The 21,181-nt window shown below is 32.4% G+C and overlaps 3 protein-coding genes across 5 annotated transcripts; all 3 read right to left on the reverse strand.

Annotated features, from left to right (window-relative positions):
* Positions 1-2,257: 2,257 nt before the first annotated feature.
* LOC103499700 (late embryogenesis abundant protein-like) lies at positions 2,258-3,981 on the reverse strand. Its single transcript, XM_008462753.3, has 2 exons — positions 3,375-3,981; positions 2,258-2,775 (listed from the first exon to the last, which is right to left on the reverse strand). The coding sequence occupies exons 1-2, from the start codon at positions 3,633-3,635 to the stop codon at positions 2,560-2,562; spliced, it is 477 nt and encodes a 158-aa protein (XP_008460975.1). The 5' UTR covers positions 3,636-3,981; the 3' UTR covers positions 2,258-2,559.
* A 2,491-nt stretch (positions 3,982-6,472) lies between these two features.
* Positions 6,473-11,049, reverse strand: LOC103499701 (uncharacterized). Its single transcript, XM_008462754.3, has 3 exons — positions 10,959-11,049; positions 10,469-10,665; positions 6,473-6,889 (listed from the first exon to the last, which is right to left on the reverse strand). The coding sequence occupies exons 2-3, from the start codon at positions 10,643-10,645 to the stop codon at positions 6,815-6,817; spliced, it is 252 nt and encodes an 83-aa protein (XP_008460976.1). The 5' UTR covers positions 10,646-10,665; positions 10,959-11,049; the 3' UTR covers positions 6,473-6,814.
* Positions 11,050-12,613: 1,564 nt separating this feature from the next.
* LOC103499702 (uncharacterized) lies at positions 12,614-17,129 on the reverse strand. 3 transcript variants are annotated; one of them, XM_008462756.3, is made up of 4 exons: positions 16,991-17,129; positions 15,709-16,151; positions 14,047-14,093; positions 12,614-13,947 (listed from the first exon to the last, which is right to left on the reverse strand). In XM_008462756.3, the coding sequence occupies exons 2-4, from the start codon at positions 16,022-16,024 to the stop codon at positions 12,991-12,993; spliced, it is 1,320 nt and encodes a 439-aa protein (XP_008460978.2). In that variant the 5' UTR covers positions 16,025-16,151; positions 16,991-17,129; the 3' UTR covers positions 12,614-12,990. The 3 variants fall into 3 exon arrangements, with proteins under 3 accessions (XP_008460978.2, XP_050935629.1, XP_008460980.2); XM_051079672.1 differs by having other exon boundaries at positions 15,709-16,147; positions 16,991-17,094; XM_008462758.3 differs by having other exon boundaries at positions 15,742-16,151; positions 16,991-17,031.
* Between the last annotated feature and the right edge of the window lie 4,052 nt (positions 17,130-21,181).

Here is a 21,181-nt window from a genome sequence, read left to right on the forward strand (position 1 = left end):
GTTGATGGAGAAGCAATATCACTAGGCTCATCATAATCATCGAGAAAAAGCAAAAATTTATAGTCTTCTGGTTCGTCATTCCAATTCCATGATGCTTCTTCATCAAACGCAACATCTCTGCTTATCATCGTCTTCTTTGTAACATGATTGTAAAGCTTGTAGCCTTTTGAGCTTGCATCATAGCCAACAAAAACATGTTTCTCACTTTTATCATCAAGCTTACTACACTTTTGATTAAGTATTTGCGCATAAGCGATACATCCAAATACTCTCAAATGAGCAATTGATGGTTTTTTTCTATCCATGCTTGTTGAGGAATTTTGTTCCATAAGCTTCTAGTAGGGGAATGATTTGACAAGTACATTGCATATTCAACAACCTGTACCCAAAATTCTTTTGGTATCTTCTTGCTCTTCAACATGCTTCGAGCCATGTTAAGTATTGTTCGATTCTTCCTTTCTACAACACCATTTTGTTGAGGAGTAAATGGAATTGTCATATGTCGATGAATTTCATCCTATGCACGAAAAGTTTTGAATTCATTTGAAGTGAATCCACCTCCCCTGTCTGATCTCAAAAGCTTTAATGTAATAATCATTTTCTTTTTCAACAAGAGCTTTAAATCCCTCGAATATGCCAAATATTTATGATTTCTCTTTGACAAAGTAAACCTAAATTTTTCAACTGAAATCATCAATAAATAATAGGAGACAGTTATTCTTACCAAAAGAACTTGATTTGATCGATCCACAAAGATTAGTGAACTAACTCCAGTGGTCTCCTTGCTCTCAAAGACGATTCTTGTGGAAAACTCTTCCTTGATTGTTTGCCATAAACACAACTTTCAATAAATTGATCTGGATATTTGACATATGACAACCCTTTCACCATGTTCTTCATGGCTAATAGTCTCAAGGCATTAACGTTCAAATGCCCAAATCTCAAGTGCCATATCCAATTTGGATCTCTCAAACACGACTTTATACATTTAGCAACATTAGTTTGAATGTTTAATAGAAACATTCTATTTTTCTTCATTTGCACTTTAACAATCATTTTGTCATGATTATCTCTTATCAAAAGACTATAATCTTTCATTAAAATATTATAACCTTTCTCTAAGAGTTGTCCAAACTCAAAATGTTGTTCTTCGTATTAGGCACATAATAAACATTAGAGATAAACTCATGTTTTCCATTCTTCAAATTGATCAAAATTTTACATTTTCCTTTAATTGGAATTTTTGTGGCATTACCAAACACGATATCGCCACCAACAGATTCATCAAGCTCCACAAACATTGATTTACTTCCACACGTGTGATTACTTGTACCACTATCGGGATACCATGCACTGTTTTTACATGTTTCCGCACGCATCCTAGAAGCAATGATGAATTACCGCTTTCTTCATCTTTCTCAACATAATTTGCATTTTCTTCAACTCTATTTCTGCATTCTCAAGAATTATGCCTAAATTTATGACAATTATTTTGTCTTTTGTCATGCCTCCTGTCATTATTTGATCTTCCTCCCTTTGACCTTGAATAACATTGTCTTCCGCAACCTCTCTTTCCCTTTGACCTTGAATAACATTGTCTTCCACAACCTCTCTCTTAATGAATTTGAGTTTGAATTACTCTCATCAAATTTTCTTTGATCGTAGTTTCCTCGACCTCAATCTCTAAAATCACCCCGACCACGCTTGCCACCATGTCTTCGACCTCAATAGTTCTATTTATAGATTATCTTTCTTGTCTTTTAATTTCAACTTTGACTAAGTTGTTCTTAAAAAAGTTATTCTTCATAAAAAGCTTCTCTTCATAAACCATAAGAAGCTTCTCTTCATAAACTTATAAAATACCTATAAATTAAGTACTTAAATTCTTTTATTCTTCAATGACTAAAACGATGAAATTGAATCTCCTCCTTCATAATTCGTAATATTCTTCAATAGCTAGCTAGAACGGTTCGCTAGAACGATGAGGACGAACCATTGACTTGATGTACTCCTTTATACATATATTCTTCTTATAAATCGAAATGTTCATGAATGATGATAAGAATCTTTTAATCTTTTTTCTTGTATTTTGATTTTCTTTCTTGTATTTTATAAAGCTTTTCGTTGAGAGAACTTTCGAAGCCTTCTCAACGTTCTCGTTGAGAGAACTTTCGAAGCCTTCTCGTTCAAGAAACTGCTCTAAACCTACAAGATACTACTTTAGAACTCAACTCATAACTAACTCATAACTCGCACATAAACTAACTCATAACTTATTTATAAATTAACTCATAACTTATTAGTTTCTAGTTACAACAAAAATATACGTACACGAGAAATTACACTACAATTATTAAAACCCCTAAAACATTACAAAGAACCAAACTTGCAAAGATACACAAATTGGAAATCAAAATATCCAAAAGTAAAAAATCTGAAAAAGGACAGCACACAGCCAAAATCCAAAAAAACACACAAACACAGATTACACAAAACACAAACATATATACTAAATAAGTTTCCATGATAACTGGAGAAGTAGCAGAGAATTATTTGTGATCAATGATGGTGGCCAGGCAATTTCTCTTTGATCTTTTCCATAACCCCCTTCTTCCCAGTTTCTTGATGTTCGACCGACGTCACAGTGGTGGTGGTGGCGGTGCTGTCGTGAGTACCCCCCTCCTTGTGTTTCCCACTTCCGGTTAACTTCTCTTTTATCTTCTGTGTCAACCCTTTCTTCTTCCTTCTCCTCCCGCCTTGTCCGTCATCCTCCGACTGTACAAAATGATTATTAAAATCCCAATTGATAATTATTCTGTGATATATTTAGTTTCAGAAATTAAGCTGACAAAACCTTTCAAAATGAATCAACAAATCTTCACAAAATTTTAGTGTGTCCAATAGATATTTTTAGATATTTTCAGCTCCTTCGCTACTTGCAATAATTTTACAAAATACTTTTTAATAGATATTGCTAATAGATATTTTCAATACTTTCGCTATTTACAATAATTTTTAAATAAAAACTATATTTTCAATAGAAAGCATATTCAAATAAAATTGAATTCACTAATATATTAAGCTGAATATATAAAAAATTACTAATTAATGTGTGAACTTTGTTTTTTTTTTTTTTTTGTTGAAAACGTTATCACAATTATTATTTTGTAATATTAGGGCTATATTTTAAAATACAACAAACTAAAATATTTACAAATCTCATGATATTTATGAATACCATGAGAAGATCTGTCATAGCACATATTTTACTTTAATCAAAATAATTAAGCCAATCAACATAATGGAGCAGATGTCTGCACCAAAGACGTCGACTTTATAAGACTCGTAAATCTTTTTTGACACAAATTACTCACGGAGCTAGAGCTGGAGCTGCTGGAACGACGCGGTGAGGTGTCATGGGCTTCTCGAGGGGGCTGCGTTTGAGCAACGTTTTCTCCGATGGTGGTGGGACCGAGGTTGGAAGGTGGAGCGGTGGGATCGAGCTTAGAAGGCGTGGTGCCAACAACACCGGTGAGGTGCATGGGGTTGCCGAATTCGTCGGTCAGTTGAACCGGGTTCCCGCGTTCGTCGGTCAGTTGAACCGGGTTTCCATGCTCGTCACGCACATTCGCCATTGTAGATTATATGCTTTGTAGAGACGGATGAAAGAATGAAATGATAGTTTGAAACAAAACGGAAGCAAATTGACTGCTGGAGGAACGTAAATATATTTTAATTTAAAATATACAATGAGGGGGTCTCTTAAGTTTGCACTTTGCATGTGAAAGGATAGAATTTCACACGTGTATACAGGACAGACACCGTGTGAGAATGCAGCTGCCACGTTTGGAATTTTGGGACACGCGTGGATAACTGATCTCAGACAGAGTTCAACTGAAACGACGCCCACAGTCTTTAAATTCCAATTTGATAACGTTTTCGTTTTTAATTATTTTCTTAAAAATAATATAAATTCATTTGTTAAAGTTGTGATTGTTTCTTATGTTTTTCGCTGTTTCTTATACTTTTCACGCATAAATTTCGACACAAATTTAATAAACTATAGTGAAATTCTTTTATCTCATGTTGACTGAAATCCAATTTAATTATATTATTACCTAGCTAATGTCCCTAAATTAATGTCTTTGTAAACAAAATTTAAACATAAAAAGATTCTATCATTCAATATAATAACTTTAGAATAATATTAAAAAAAAAAATTTTAAAAATAGAACAAAACATAAAAATATTTACACCGTATAGAATAATTTTGAAAAAAAAATCATATTCGTGAAATACCAAACACCTTACGATTTAATCGATCACACGCACATGTGAAACATTTGGTATATGGTCGTTCAGACATTTGTACAGATCGTGAACCAATGTACCAATATCTAAAAAATCTTGGATTTTAGATATTAATGCACGATCGTGTATCAATATCTAAACGATTTTTGTTTCAAGATCGTGTATGAAAATCTTTTGTATTTAATACACAATCTTGAACCAAAATCATTTAAATTTGAAAGAAGAAATACATGAGAAATGACGAAGAAGGAAAAAGATCTAGAAGAAGAAATAAAGAAATCACAAACAAGAACAACCGAAAATATGAAAAATAAGTAACAATATAAAAAGAAGATAAATAAATTGTAAAAAGAAAAAAAAGTGAAAAATCGTTACTTCAAAGATAAATCTGAAATTTATGAAAATATTTTATTAGTTCTGTGAATTTTTTAATTTTATTATAAAGACCGCATATATTTTAACATTTTGTTATATTTATGAAAATTAATTTAATTTTAAACGTAAATATTTATAATTTTAAATTTTAATAAATATTTAAATATACATATTGAAAATCAAAATACTATATACACATAAATATTAGAAAATAAGATAAAAAGAACTAAAAAGTAATTTAGTTATGTGAACACATCTTTATTTTAAAAATTAATCTTAAAAAGAAATATAAACCAAACGAATTACCAAACATGCCTTCCATCGTTGATAATCTATTTGGTGACTAAATTATAAAGGATCGTTGCTATCTAGGATTCTACTATACATATTGTTTTAGTTTTGAATCCTTTTCAAATTTATGTCTATTGAAGTTAGCAGTGTTCATAGTTCAGTTTGACCTAAGCATTTAGGTTTCCAAACAGCTTCAAACTGATCACAACCAAGCTTCTTGATTTCAATTTTTTATTTTGATTTTGGTTTTTACCATTGTTTATTGCTTGCTTGCTCGTCGTCCCATCCCAAAACAAGATCTATGGCTCATAGAACACTTGCTCAATATCAAACATCTCAAGGAAAGGAAAAGGAAATGAAAGGACTATATAATCCTCTTCATGTTTAGGACAAAGAATAAGAGGAGGAAAAAAAATATATTTAATCCCCTTATTCCTTCTTAATCCTTCTCTTTCTTCGTCTCAATTCCTTTTTATTCCTTCTTATTTCTTCTCTTTCTTTCTTAAAAGGTGTGAAGTTATTATTTTTATTATTTTAAATTAAGAAATTTATTATTATTATTTATTTTAATATTATATTTCAAAATAGAGTTGTATGATATAACTGATGTTCATCGTTTAACTGCACTCGAAAAAAAAACATTTGTTTTCCATATTTCATTTTGTTCCAATGCTATTACGTTGGTCGTCATTTTTTTAAATCAATTAATTTTTTGACACGAAAAGCTTGCGGACGAAACGTTCAAAATTAACATCATATTTACAAAAGCTAATGAAACATGTTTTCCAATAAAAATTCCAAATTTCGGTAAATAAAATATAAATATTTGTATATTGGATTTATAATACAAATTTTAAAAAATACATTTGTACGAATTAAAAAAATAATAATAACATTTTTTAAATCGATTGTTAACGACATGCAATTTTTCGATATTGCAATTACAACATCAATTTAAAGAAAATACATGTACTTTCTTTCACATATAACAAATCAATTAATTTTTTTGGCACAGAAAACTTACCTACAAAATGTTCAAAATTGACATCGTATTTACGAAAACTAATGGAACATGTTTTCTGATAAAAATTTCAAATTTTGGTAAATAAAATACGAATATTTGTGTACATGATTTACAATATGAATCTTTAAAAAATTATATTTGTACTAATTAAAAAAAGAAATAAAAGAAAATTGTCATATTCTTCCCCACTTATTCTTTCTTCCAAACAAGGATTATAAATAATCATTTCACTTATTCCTTCCCCAAACAAGAATTATTATAATCCTTTCATTTTCATAATCCCTCATTTTCCTTATTCCTTTCCTTCCCCCAAACACACCCTAAGTTTAACAAAAACAAATAAATACTAATAATAAATATCACCCTAAACTCAATTTCACTACAGCAAAATAAAATTATTCTTATCCATGGAAGACCAGTAAAATAAGTCTGCTTCTATTATTTATAAACTATCAGCAATAGACCTATAAATTTCTTAACAAAGCCATTTTACTACCAATAACAATCATCTTTTTTCAATTCTTAAGTGTTTAGAAACATATATTAAAACACTAAGAAAGTAATTGAATTTGAACAATTCAAACTAGACAGAATTTCTTCTTTCTGGTCGTTATGGAAACACTTTAATATGGGTGATTAAAACAAACAGCGGCTTATTATTGTCATCACAAGATCGATGTAGATTGGAAAAGATAACACCAAGAACTGGAAAAATTAGTCTTGCAATTACCAGATCCAGAAGTTGACTTGCAAAATCAAGAACTCAGTTTCTGGCTCATCATATTCTATGCATTCAATCTTCATATGAGAGAATTAGTACTCCTTGTTTCCAAAATTCTTGCACCAGAGCTGCGATGGAATTGGTCGAATGGGATGGTGTGGCCGTTGCTGCATTGGAGAACAGATGACAAAGATATCTTGCTCATTATCTAAAAATACCAATACTGATACAACAGAACAGAAGCATGGGGATACGTTCTTTTCTAAAAGTCTAGGACACAATACAATAAAAACACATTTATCAGAGGAAAATTATTGTAAATAGCAAAACTGCTGAAAGTATTTGCACAATATTGTGAAATTTCAAATTCTATCGACGTAAGACCCTTCTTTTGTAGTTCTTTTGAGCCTTCCCTTTTTAATATATTTCTCATGATTCCTAACTTATGACAAATGATACAAAAGAGAGAAGAGAGCGCCTCCCCCAACAACCTATCCTCCAAGAAAAGAGTATCCTTCCCATACTCATCGAACACTGGGTAATCTATGAAATGAATATGATCCTCTCAATTACACCTTTCTAAGGGATTATACAAGTGCCTTTTGCCCCTCTCACCTCCACTCCATTTGAAAGGGAAAGGCCCATATTTGCTCACAGTAACTCTTCACCAAAGGGGAATTAGTCTCAAGATGGAAGAGGCGAGCCATTGCTATGAGCCCTTAGAGTAAGGAGGAAGGTGAGGAGCGATGAAGAGAAAGACCTTCTGTTGTTGGTAATATTACTAATCGAAGGTGTGCAAATAGGTAAAATGGTACTTAGACTTCCCCACAACTGCTGTCATTACCAACCAAAGAAGCAGGTGAATTTTACTAGTTGAAAATATGCTCGTGCAAATATATAACTATTATCTACAAATGGGAAGTGTGCAATAGTCCACAGCAAGTCGACCCAATACAGAAAAGGAGAAATTCTTTGATGCCAATTTCCTTCATCCGTTGACTAGTGCTTCATATTTTTTCCTTCTCAATTAGTCTCATACAACTCTGGCATCCATAAAAATTTAGTACATGTATCCTTTATTTGAGTAAAATTTGACACCTTCAATACCCACATGCCTTGCTTATTTTCTCCAAAATTGGCAAGATAGGATTGTCCTTCTACCACAAGGAAAAAGGGTAAAGTTTAGTTTTCCTTTTCCTGTCCTTTGTGTAAGTTATATTGTCAATAAATCCTCTAAATAATGTATGGAAGAAGATTTGAAGGATTTATCTTTGTTCAAGTGGATCAACTTGTCTAAAAGCCCTAGGGCCTTGGATATAATTTTCTAACAAGGCCAACTATTTATAATGATTGGATAATTTACGATGGAAAGAGATCCTGAAATACATCTCCTCGCCTTCTCACAATGAAGATTCCACAAGAAACCCATCTTCTTTCCACTCTTTTGAAGATCAAAATTAGATTTGATGAGAAGCAATGCGCAGAACCACCCTATATGACAAAGGTCAACAAAAACCCAAAGAATTAAGCGAAACATACCCCTTGAGAAAGATATGGCCAAGGCCATCAAACACCTCTCCAAGGGCAATAGAAGGTAAACAAAAAACAAGAGCTCCACAAAAGACAAAAGAAGGATTTACAAGAAAATCCTCTTTGAAGAACATGGGGACTAGACTCAAAGTTCTCTTCCATCTGGATTCAAACCAACCAAATCTGGCAGTACAAATAAAGAAGCAGTGTCCACAACCTCCCTAGGAGACACAGGTCAACAAAAAACCAAAAAAATCCAATGAAGCAAACCTCCACCAAAGATTTGGCCAATGCCATCAAACACCCCTCCAAGGAAAACAAAAGGTAAAGGCGAGGAAACATGAAGCAAGAAAGGTTTATTGTAATTGCTTACCTCTGTATCGCTTGTAAAAACTTGAAGAAGAAAATTAAACTTTCTCAAAATTAGCCTTTTCTTTTCAATTCCCCCTCCCGCCTCTTTACATGTATTAATTTTCTAATAGTAATAGCAAATGTATTTGCCAACCAAATATTGTACATAGTTTAATATAAGAAGCATGGACACAAACACGCAACATGACAGACACAACGACAGATCAATTTCCAAAAATGTAGGACATAGATGCATTAGTTTCTTTGCATAGTTTAACATATCATGCAATATCTAACTTCCTATCTTCTAAATTTTTTCATTTTACTTATATATTAGTCATATTGCTCTGATGAGTAGAAAAATCTATCTAAATTTAAATTGATTTATTATTTACAAATTAAAAGTGACTACCAAGATATGAAAAAAGAACAATTAACAAACAAAAGAAATCCAAAATATACGTACAAATAGCAGATGTAAATGGTGGTGGTGCTTCCACAACACAAAATTCTTCTCTATGTGCCAGTGGGGCTATCAGTTCAAAAGAAAACAAGTTTTTTTTTTCTCCCATTCAACGATTGGGACGATCTTGCTCTCACTCTCACAACTCCAATGGCAAGGTCAAAGATCCCTTCCCACCAAATGAGTGTTAGGGTTTTTTCACAAAAGTGGTGAGTGTGATGGGAAAAGACCTTCAAGTATTCTAAATAAGTGCTTCATCTCCTCATTGTTAAATCAATATAGAGTTATTTCTCCAATTATTGAGGCTCTTATGGACTTGACTCCTCTTTTAAGCAAGTTAAACACTTCCCAAAAATTTGTCTCTATGCTTCCTAGATGATAGAGAGGTCTTAAACTTGGTCTTCCCGCAGAGTTAGAATTTCTGAGATCATTGTTTGAGGAGAGGGGTAGCACACTAAAGCTAAGAGCATAAACGACTAAAAAAGACTTCTTTGCAAGCTGATTTGCATGTGTTCAAGAAAGTATGGAGAACTCAAGCTAATTCATATGCTACTTCCTTTTGTTTTTTTCATGCATTTTCTATTTTTAGTTAGATTTTATCTCCTCAAAAAAAAATTGCAAAGTAGGATGGTTAGTGTGGTAGGAGCTCAAAAGACTATCATAAAAGAAAATGAGTGATACTTATGATCAGATTTAGAGGCAATATCCTTAACTAAATAGAACATCCAAATATTGGGCTCAATGCAAAAGGTCAACAAAGCATGTAGAAGACTTGATTCCAAGGCATGCATCCCCTTGAACAAATTGGTGCAATCAAGAGAGTTATTTCAATGATGGCTATTTCATGAGTTGTAGTGGGAAAGACTGATGACAGAATAACCATTGGGAATAGAGAAGGCATGGACAATATTTTGGAGACCGTCTACAATTTCTTGTGGTCCTTTCTTTATTGTGAAAGTTTTATACTTCCCCCTCTTAATTTCTTGAAAATCTTTAATACAATATGTATCGTAATTAGAATTGGATAGTTGATATGTTTCCCCAAGTTTTTGACCAGACCGCAAGTATGCCAAAAATCTGAAGGATTCGATAGTCCGTTTATTGTGAAAAAGTAATGTACAATTATCTAGCAAAATCAGTAACTTGGCATAAGAGAAAAACCTTAAACAAAACATGCCCTAGAGTTGTAGTTAGATCCTTCATTTTCTAGTTAGGGTTGAATCCATGTAAATTCTAGTTCAATTTCACTCAATCTCGTCTATCTATTTGTGGGCGGGAGCGGGAATAGGATGAAATAAATCCATGCTTCACCCCACCCAAAACGAAAAAAAAATATAAAAATCCATACTTGGAACAGGCAAGAAAAAAAGGAATAAATAGACAAAAATGAGCAAAGAGAAACCTCAAGCTCTGCTGATTTCATAGCGATAGGGATGCAGATGAGAACGATGCCAGCCATGGCAATGGCGGTATTGCGTCTCCAATGCTTGGGTCGGCAATAAGGTCCTCCGCTCATGCTCCAAACCTTAGCCCTAAAGTCTCCATGAGCTTCCCCATGTCCATGTTCACCTCCTCCCATGGTTCCAATGCTCTTTGAAACTGGAGAAAAGAATGGCAGTCAAAACCAAAATCATAGCTCACAAATTAGCAATCAGCTTAGAGAAGTGAATCGGGAAGATATGGGTTTCGGTTATTGAACCGAATTGAATAAATCTGAATTCCAAAAAGCTGTACTTTAAATGAAACTAGAGGTGGAGTAACCAAAAATGGGTTCAAACAAGTTTGGAAGTGAAATTTGAAATTAGAAACATAACAATTATGAAATTAATGACAAGTTTGAAAGGGATTTGCAAACTGAAGGTTAAGGGGAAAAGAATTTGTGAAGAATTTACACTTTGTTGCGAGTTGCTGCCTTGAAGATTGAAGAAGCTGATCGGCGATGGCGAACTTGATGAGAGAGTGGAGGAGATTTTCTTTCTTCTTTTTTTTTTTATATAATTTTTGTTCTTCTCTTCCTAAGTTGGGCTTATGGGCCGTAATGGGCCTTTTGTTTTGTTTTTGTTTTTTTGTTCATCTGCCTCAAGTATAGCTTCCATGGATTTTCAAAAGTCCAAATTTGATTGTGTTATATTTGCAAGGTTAAATTATAAAAAAGTTAATTTACCTAAATATAAAAAAAAACCCAAAATTTATTCATTCTTTTCCATCTCTCTTCTTCTTTATTTCTTTTTGGTATAAGATCTAAACGATATTGATATAAAATCTAAACGATCGTAAACAATCGTGTACCCGTATCTAGACGATCAGTTGTCTATCTCAAATAAACAAAGATAGACCACTATCACTAATAGATCATTTAAATTTGGTACAAGATCGTTTAGATAGGTAAAAGATTGCTTAGACTAAGTACAAGATCGTTTAAACTAGGTACAATATCATTTTTAATCGTTTTTCCATGCTTGTGTGATCGAGAGGTATTTTTGTTATTTCACGTTGTGGGCTAGTGGACTTTTTCTTTTTTCGAAATTATTCTATACGGTATAAATACTTTTGCGTTTGTTTATATTTTTAAAAACCCTTATAAAAAATGCACATATGTTTTGTAGTTTGGGTAATAAATGATCTTTAACTTTTCAAAAATTTAAAAAATGTCTTTAAACTTTAAAAATATTCAACAATATCCTTATTTTTAGTTTGACGTGAGACTCTTAAATTTTGTTTAAAAAATATCTCAATAATTGAAAATTTTCATAGACATCCTTAAACTTATAAAAAAATTTTAAAAAAAATTCTCATTGATCTAAAATTTAGACCAATTTTCTCACCAACTCACAAAATTTGAAATAAAAAAAAAACTTTCCTTCAAATATACTAAAACAATAACTAGTTAAATAAAAAAAAAAAAACATTTTTTCACAAAATTGAAAGTTCAATAAGTAGGTAGGCGTTTGGTGTAATAGCTAAATTAATTACAATAGATAATTGACACTTCAAAAGCTTAACATAAGAAGTATATACTTCTGCATTATTAAATTTTTCTCCATTTTGAGCCACTTTTCTCATAGAGCAACTTCCAATAGTATAGCAATCCCAAAAAAATAGTACCTACATTATCAAGTTCGAAATAAAAAATTCTCATCTTCCACCCACATATTATTATTTTTAAGAAAAAAACTAAACATAAATGATGATCTACATCGAAAATGATTCCTACAAACCTTAATGTGTAAGAGGGCATTTGTAGCATTGAATTAGTTATTGTAATTTGTTAGATTATGGTAGATTGTGAGCTATCCTTGTCTAAGTTAAGAGGATAGATATAAAATAAGAAACTATAACAAAGGAAAACTTCAAATGGATATAGTCAATTATTGATGACAGGCAAGTTTCAACCGTATACGAGACTTTGACCAAGGATAGGAAATTCTAAAAAGCTTTTATTAAAATATGAAAGTTTAAAGCATGAGAATTGTAAACATACGTGTTTTGTAACATGCTTGTGACAAGAGAAATAAAAATGGGAGTATGCTGCTACCCACATCACAGATGATAGAGAAAGATTAGAATTGGAATCTGTTTTTACACAAATGCTGAGTGTGTACAAACAAGAACCCATAACAAAGAATTTCAACTCAAATAACATTTATATATCATATCTTTGATATGTATACAGACATTTTAAATTGGAGTTATGAAGTTGACGGACAATTCCTTGTTTCATGAAACTTTTCAAGACTACAAACAATTTTGTGGAAGGCACCTGGGTTTTGAGTGAGCAGCATATTTCAATGGCTGCAATGGACGTGGGAACACAACTTTACTTCTTATGGCCATGTTTCCATTGACAAGGCACAGAAGTCGATGGTTCCCTTGTTTCACGAAACACAACTTCCCGACATGACGTGGAGGGGCCATTAGAATCTATTATACTCTGCTGGATTTTGCCCAGAAGAATCCTTTCCTTCTTGTTGAGGGATTATCAGACATCACTCTAGAAGATCCCTTTGAGCCGAAGGAGAAGTGGCGTTTCAAGAACGGCTTTCCTGAGGAGCTTCTCATGCTAGAACTGGCCGACAATTTCGATCCCCTTTCGAGACGTGCATTGTTTTTGAAACGGTCGTTTGCAGCAAAATCGCCATCAAAATCGCTATCTGCAATACACTTTTTGGATCTCTTGTATAGACTCTTCCAATCCATTTCCGCCTTGAGCGCCTTTTCAGACAACTTTTGAGTATGCTTCTCCCCAAAGGTACAAACAGGACAAGCGGGATCGTACTTGTGAATCTCGGGTGTCATACTCTCCAAGCAATCAGCATGATAAACATGTCCACAGGTTAGGACAGCAGCAACAGAAAGTTCATTGTTCGCAATAATCCTTTGGCTACTCCACGAGGATTTCTCGGTCAGCAGCTTTGAGCAAACTCCGCAAGTTTGCAAATCAACCGAGGAAGTTGAGATCTGACTACTAGATCTGGCTATTTTCTCACCGTTGAAGCCAAACGAGTCACTATCAAAAGACCACCTTTCTCTATGAGAAGTGGCCATGAGTTCAGAGAAAGCATGCACAGACCAACAATCTGAAGACCCTCCATGTGAGTCCCGGACTGATTCATTACTCCAAGAGGGAAGCCTTGGTCTATCTTCTGAAGCTAAATAGCTACTTGGTGATTTTAATCCTCGGATTCGGCTGTCAGACACTTGACGCAACAGGTGATGTCCAGGAGATCGGTGGGAACATCTTGTTAGGGACGAATTGGTTGGAGGCAGATAACTCTGAGATGACAAAGGAGATGTTGACAAAGATGAAGTTGAAGGCAAAGAAAGTGACAATTTTGCAGGAGACTTGTATGAAGCTGTGGGAGATTCTATAGCCTCCTTCACCTGCTTGGAACAGAGAATTGCATCTCAAAGGACTGGGATTATTGGGTTTAGAAAACCGGAAATAAGCAAAAAACTTAACTGGAAAAGACCTTATGTTACCTGTTCTAAACTCACATCTGTCGATAGATTCCTAGAATTTGATTGACCTGCCATGAACAATTAGACGAGGTGAGACATAAACACAATACAAAGGGCTACCAATCTTTTAAACTGGCAATTAAATCATTTAGTTGGGAAAAGGGAACGAACTTAAAAAGGTTACCATCATCTTGTATCCACAAGGCTTTATAGAAAGTATGGTTATTAACCCATTTTCTTCAGTTATCTTGTAGGCAAAATAAGAATCTCATAAAGAGTGAAAACCAAGAACAATACCACTAATGCAATAAAAATTGATAATTGACATCCATAATTTAATACCGTGAATTATTATCCAGAAATACAACCTCAACTGTCCCCTCCAATAAAGTAACTTCATTATTTTCAATCCTCTGTTCAATTTTCACATGCTTGCAAGTTGCACGTATTAAGAGTTACACTTAGTTAGAGTTAGTTAGATTAGGGTTAAAACCAAAGACCAAATGGAGGTGACAGTGGGAATAATGGGGGTAGGTGAGGCAGGGTGGAGCAATGCTGGTAGGAAGGGCAAGAGAAATAGAAAGGGAACGGGGTTGAGAGAGAAAGAAAAAAGAAAAAAAAAAAAAAAAGAACAAAAGTGAGGCACTGATAGAGGTGATAACACATTAGGTATGGTGGCACACTGGCACTCATAGTAACCACGAGAAGAAAATTAGTTGAGAAAGCAAGTGAAAAGGGTGAAATTGATGAGATAAAAAATAGCAATGCATTAGAGAGGGATTCCAGTTGGTCTCTCCGACATAATGGGTCACCAACCAACCGATCAGTTTCTCTACAACTGATTTCATCACATAGAATGAACTAAAGTAGGTTATGTTGGTACCACTCAATCTCAACAGTTCTTTGAATTATTAATGGCACCCCTACCACATATTTTCAATTAGAAAACATAAATGTAACCATGTATTCACAACAAGCAGGAATTTTCCATTAGACGCCAGATGCAAAACAGAAAAATAACCATATACCAACTTCTCCCTCGAAGTTGATGATTTGGTTGCTAGTAGTTAATGCTTTCATCAAAACTGCATCCTAAAACAACTACGAAGCTGAAAATCATTGATCACATACGTCTTTCATGTAACTGAGTTAAGGAGATCATGAAGGAAAGAACAAAAATCCACCCAAAAATAAGAAAGAGACAGACAGAGTGAGCCACAGAACAAAACCAAGTAGCGTAATCACACGTTGCCACAATTAGAGACCTAGGTGGCAGGTGGCAATAAGTGTCTTAGTTGTTCTCCCATGCTCTTTTGCTTGCTCAGTTGAGTGACAGTCGAGTATAATCTTTCAAGTACTCCATTATCCATTCTATTATTATTGAAGTGTCAGTGTGTCCAAGTTATTTATGTCATATCTACATTAATGCCCATGCTTTATTGATTTCAAACAATAACTCAAATCTTGGTTCTTTCACTGATGAGATTGAGAATAAACTAACAAAGACTTCAGAGCATCCATAATTGTTAAGACAGAAATGAAGAATGCAAAATCAAGTGGAGAATGTAAGGGGGCATTTAAAATTAAAGTTCATCAGATACATCAGATACATCAAGCTTGTTATATTCTCAAATTAGAACTTAAAAAGTTTTATCCTTTATGTTCTACCATCTGAATGATTACCTGAACTAGGAGTTCCCAAATGATTAGTTGTACCTTCTGGCGGTGGGGACTTTTGCCATCCGCGTCTACGTAGATGTTCAAGTGGACTTCCATCCTCTGATGCATATGCTGACTCACACTTCAGTTCCACTCTATCATTGCGGCCAACACTATCAGAAAACCAATTTATCGAAGTCTCTTCACCAGCTACCCGTCCACGATTATCCCATCGAAAGCTCCAACTGGGCGAATACCTAATATTCCTACATAACGTTTCACTTCCAGATCCACTTACTATAGTCTTGTCCCTAGCAGCAACGCAACACGCAGATCCCATGCTGGCAAAAGACCAAGATTTTGATTTTTATAAATTCGCCAGAAAAGTTGCTGAAGCCGTCAAAATTAGAACTCTGAGAATAACCCCAGCACCATGCCTCTCAAGAAAACGCCTAACTGTATTCTGTCTAAAATAACGAAAAACAGAAGAGAGTTATCCTACGGCCACATAACGAAGTACACACTTGACGATACAAAAAAATGAAATCCACAAAACATAGAAAGGCACTTAATTTATGAATGTAACAACATTGGGTAAAAGCCCCCATAATCCAATATCACTATACGATCCTTTTCCAGCTAAAAATAGAATAAAAACTAACATGATTCAGAGTTCAGACAAGAGCATCTCCATTAATGAAGATATACACAAAAGTTACCCGATGAAAAATGAATTATTGGATTTTAATTCTCATTTCCAAATCACTCAACGATCACCAGCACCACACAAGTAAGAACATAAGCAACCAGATTAAAATCCTAAACTTTTCATAGTTCTTTACCATCCTCCATTAAAAGTTGTCGACTTTCTACCTTCCCCGAACAAATTAATCACAGTCACTAAAAACAAAGACAAACAAAACCACACAAGAAACTCTGTTTTTTTTTTTCACGGAATAAATGGACACAGATTCGGTTCAATCTGCAAAACTTGTGGAAACTGTAAGTAAGTCTAAATCAAAAACCCTAAAATTAGAAACTTCAAATTAAAAAAAAAAAAAAAAAACAAAAACAAAAACAAACAAACAAACAAAGATTCAATCACTTAAACAAGTCAGCAAGATCCGAACAATTAGCAAAAAATACGCAAACAAATTCAATCAACTGCCACTCAAAAAGGGAGGAAAAAAATCCCCCCTCCCCAAAAAAAAAAAAAAAAAAAAACAAAGGCATGATTAGATTCTGAAACTCAATTAACTGAAACAAAAGCAATCAATAATACACAACGAAATGATCTAAAGCGTACCTTTCAGAGAGCTAAAACTCAAAAGAGGAGAGATAAAAGAGAGAGGGAGGGAGAGGGAGAGGGTTTTAGAGGGAGAAATGAAGGGGAAAGGCTGAAGCTGGGTTTTCTTCACAATACAGAAAGGACTGAAGAGGAGGGGGGGAGGGGGGGGGGGGGGGGGGGGGGGTTGTAAACGGTTGAATTAACGACGTTAGGGCATTTGGGGAATCTTGGAGGAACAGTGAGATTAGAAGTTAACGGCGGTTTAAGTTCTCTTTAATTGGATGTACGGACGTTACATGGAGGGCTTTTTTGGGCCATGAAGTCTACGTGTACATTTATTATTATTATTACACTTTAATTGCTTAAAAGTATGCTTTAAGTAGTTGTGTACTTAACCACTATTATTGCTACTACATACACAACACAAACACAACCAATATATATATATAATTAAAAAGAAAAGGTGGTTTAATTCTAGATCTTGTATATGACTATGAGTTTTTTTTTTAATAAAAAATAATAATAATAATTTATAGAAAATTATTGTAAATGGTAAAATTGTTGAAAATACTTACAAAGTGTATCAAAACTTTAGATTGTATCTATGATAAACGCCAAGGGGGCATTTGGCGTGCAGGTTTAGAATCAAATTTCTGGTAATCTGTGTTTGGGGTGCAGAATTTAGGATTCTTGATTTTTTTTTCATATTTTGTATTTTTAATTCAATTTTTTAACTCTATTGTTTTTTCATGACAATAATGTAAAAATAAAAAATTTTAATATTCAATAACAATATTTTATGAATGGTTTATAATATTCATAATTATACCTTTCATGTTAATGCAAATGTAATCAAAATTATGTAACCGAATGGTGTTTACGAAAGTTTCAGTTTAGCAACATTGAAAGGGGTCTAATAGGTTTCAAAATAAACATAACCAAAAGTACCATGCAAAAACGAAAGTCAAGTAGAGTTACCTTTAGCCTTAGTTATGGTTACGTTGTTTTCTTATGATGTGCATACAACGTATTTTATTAAAAGAGTTTAAATAAAAATGAGTTTTTTTTATACTTTTCTCTTAAGTCAATCCAATAAGTTCTAAGTTTTCTAGCTAAATTGATCAACAAAAAAAAAAATGTTATTAAACTAAAATAAATCATGGTACTACCATGTTACCAATATATTAATATTTAATTTACATGTACTTGAGATCACAATAGATAGTTCATCAATTTTCATATAGGAAAAATATAACAAAATAAATAAAATATCCTAAAATAAAGAAAAGATTAGTTTTAGACAAAGGAGAGAAAATAGATAATTAAAAAAAGATGATCTAATAATAATAATTAAAAAAACTTTAGAAGAAAATAGAAGAAAAGAAAATAGAAGAATGAAAAATACGTATTTTAAAAAATGTTATTGTGATTAAATTAAACACGTACCTGAAAAATGGCTCAAAGAAATATTTTCAAAAATTCATTTTTATTAATTTTTCAAGGTTTGTGGCAGTTGCTAAAGTTGGTGTCAGAAGTTCACCGACGAAATTGTCAGAAATGACACCTAATAGTCGGCCGACAATGATCACTAAGGGTGGTGTTCAGAGTTGACCGACGAATTTTCTAGATTGAATTAGAAAAAAAAAAGGTAATTCATGGGCTTGAATAATGTTTACTGTTCAAACCCATAGAAAAGAGTGTAAAAAGCCTTGGTGAAGACGGTCGTTGATCAATGATGAAGATGGTCAACAATCATCAATGTTTAATTAAGACAATTGGTTGGTTGTCGATCATCATGACAATCGGTCGCCAAGGGTCATAGCTATTGGTCATTGACCATCATGACAAGAGGCACCACATCGATAATTAACGATAACGATCAGTCGCTGTTGATCAAGATGTTCATCTAGCGATAGAAACGTCTAAAGTTGTAGATCACCAACGATCAAAATGATTGGTCACCGACGATTGATAATTGATAGTCAAGACGATTCGAAGGCGACAATCAAGATGATCTGGAGTTGACAGTTAAGACGATTGGTCGTTGTGACTGTCGATAGGTAATCATGGTTGATCGTCAAATTGGCTAACATTTGTTTTCAGCAGTCATCGATAATCAATGGTAAGAGGTTGAAGTGAATTTTTTTCTAAATTAACCTATGACATTTAATATAATATATATATATATATATATATATATATATATATATATATATAACATATTCCAAACCCATGAGTTTGGTTTCTTAATCCTGAGTATTTTATTCAAATGGTCCAAACATGAGTTTAGCTTCAAATGTCAATCCCTCTAATTCCAAGCCCATAGGCCATACACCCCCTAAATGTTTTCTATTCAGTGTCCATTGATATAATTAATAGTGTATCAATAATAGATATGAAAATTTACAGTGTTTTTTGTAAATATCCTTTTTGTTCATTTTGTTATATTTGAAAATATCTCAAATTTATAGCTCTAATTTTGAGAACAATTAAAAAAAAAAAGATGATTATTATTAGAATTAATTTATGTTGAACCAAATGATAATAGCAAGTTCAACTTTCTCTTGATCGTTTTATACTTAGTTGCTCATCAAAATTAGTGTAAGACAACCTTTAAAAAATGAGAGTTGGACAAGAAAAAAATGATTGGAATTGTAAAGAGATGTATTATAAATATTATAATATAGGGGTGATATAGATGTTCATGCTTAGTCTTCAAATATCATAAAGTTATTCTTCCATTGTCACATGTGTATTAGTGCATATTTTTCATGTGTAATACAAGTAATACATGTTTAGTGTTCAAATGTCTTGCAACAATTCCTATAAATAATGATCATTTGTGAATTTTGTAGATTGGGTGAAGAGAAATTTCCTAATTTTCAACTTTCTTTAACAATTTCTCATATTTTGTTATTTTATCTATTTATTTTAATATTATCATATTCTAATACTCGTGCTTTGAGTAGACCTCATTTACTCCTCTTATGGTCTTTTCATCTTCTTGTATATTTCTACCATATGGTTCAATTCTCTCACTGTAATAACAATATTAGGCTCTTTATGAAAATTATATGCACAATTGATTGAGCTATATCCAATTTGATATAAATTTTATAGAAAAATAAATTAATTTTATGTTAACAGTTTGTCATTATTTTCTTTTCAAGTTCAACAGATAAGGTGGAGACTTAAATCTCTAACGTCTTGATTTAAGAATAAGATACAAATTTTAGATAAGTTGAGCATTGCTTATGTTGATACATTAGCATTTTTTGTTTATAGAACATCAATACTAAAGAGTTATAATTGTTTTAAATGGAAAAACTGTTAAAAATAGTGTCTATCGGCATCTATCGATGATAAATATGATAATAATTTATCAATGTTTATTAACCTCTATTAATAATATTTGTAAAATTTTATAATTTATTTTGCTATATTGGAAAGCAACCACCATTTTATGAAATATAATATAGAAAATAAAGATGTCCATGGGACGTAGACGGTGTGTCCATCTTTGTGGAAAAATTCATCATAATTTTTTTTTCAAAATTATTTATTGTTTAACAAAAATTTAAATTTCTATTGAGTATGAAATATTTGAAAAATTATTTTAAATGTAGAAAAATGTTTATCTAAATTTTGAAATTTATAAATATTTTGTTTTATTTTATTATATCAAAAACAACGTATAAAATTTTAAGAATTTTCTAGGTTAAAACATCTTAAGATTTTCTTATAAAAACAATAATATTTTTTAAATATTATAAATATATCGTAAAATTTTCTTATATGATATATAACTAAATTTATTTCCATCTAATAACCTAAGTCCTTAGTTCAATGGGTGATATCATAGTAAATACAGGCAATAATTTGTTTTTACTATACATAAATAATAATTTGTTTTTATATAACTATATATTTGTAAACATTTGTTTTTTTTTTTTTTTTAAATAAAATGGTTTAAATAATTTAGTAGAAAGGAAACAAAAAAATATAAAATGAAAAGTAGGTAAAGAATAAGAGAGTGGGAAATAAGCAAAACCATTACTTTTCACCTTACACGCAAGCATCCCAATTCCCAATACTTTTAGTTTTAGCTCGCTTCTCATCTTTTTCTTTCTTTTCTTTTCTTTATTATTAGTATTATTAGAAACAAACATGTGTTCATAACTTTCTTCTTAAATTTTCCTTTTCAATTAT

The sequence above is a fragment of the Cucumis melo genome, chromosome 11, assembly GCF_025177605.1.
Source record: "Cucumis melo cultivar AY chromosome 11, USDA_Cmelo_AY_1.0, whole genome shotgun sequence".
Taxonomy (NCBI): domain Eukaryota; kingdom Viridiplantae; phylum Streptophyta; class Magnoliopsida; order Cucurbitales; family Cucurbitaceae; genus Cucumis; species Cucumis melo.

Excerpts from the sequence above, each read along its gene's own strand:
- LOC103499700 (XM_008462753.3), bottom strand. The coding sequence starts at position 3,635 with ATGGCGAATGTGCGTGACGAGCATGGAAACCCGGTTCAACTGACCGAC. Across the intron at positions 2,776-3,374 it reads GCAGCTCCAGCTCTAGCTCC|TCGGAGGATGACGGACAAGG; the intron begins GTGAGTAATTTG and ends CATTTTGTACAG.
- LOC103499701 (XM_008462754.3), bottom strand. The coding sequence starts at position 10,645 with ATGGGAGGAGGTGAACATGGACATGGGGAAGCTCATGGAGACTTTAGG. Across the intron at positions 6,890-10,468 it reads TGAAATCAGCAGAGCTTGAG|CAACGGCCACACCATCCCAT; the intron begins GTTTCTCTTTGC and ends TCTCCAATGCAG.
- LOC103499702 (XM_008462756.3), bottom strand. The coding sequence starts at position 16,024 with ATGGGATCTGCGTGTTGCGTTGCTGCTAGGGACAAGACTATAGTAAGT. Across the intron at positions 14,094-15,708 it reads TTTGGGAACTCCTAGTTCAG|GTCAATCAAATTCTAGGAAT; the intron begins GTAATCATTCAG and ends TGTTCATGGCAG. Across the intron at positions 13,948-14,046 it reads CAGATGTGAGTTTAGAACAG|GTGAAGGAGGCTATAGAATC; the intron begins GTAACATAAGGT and ends TGTTCCAAGCAG.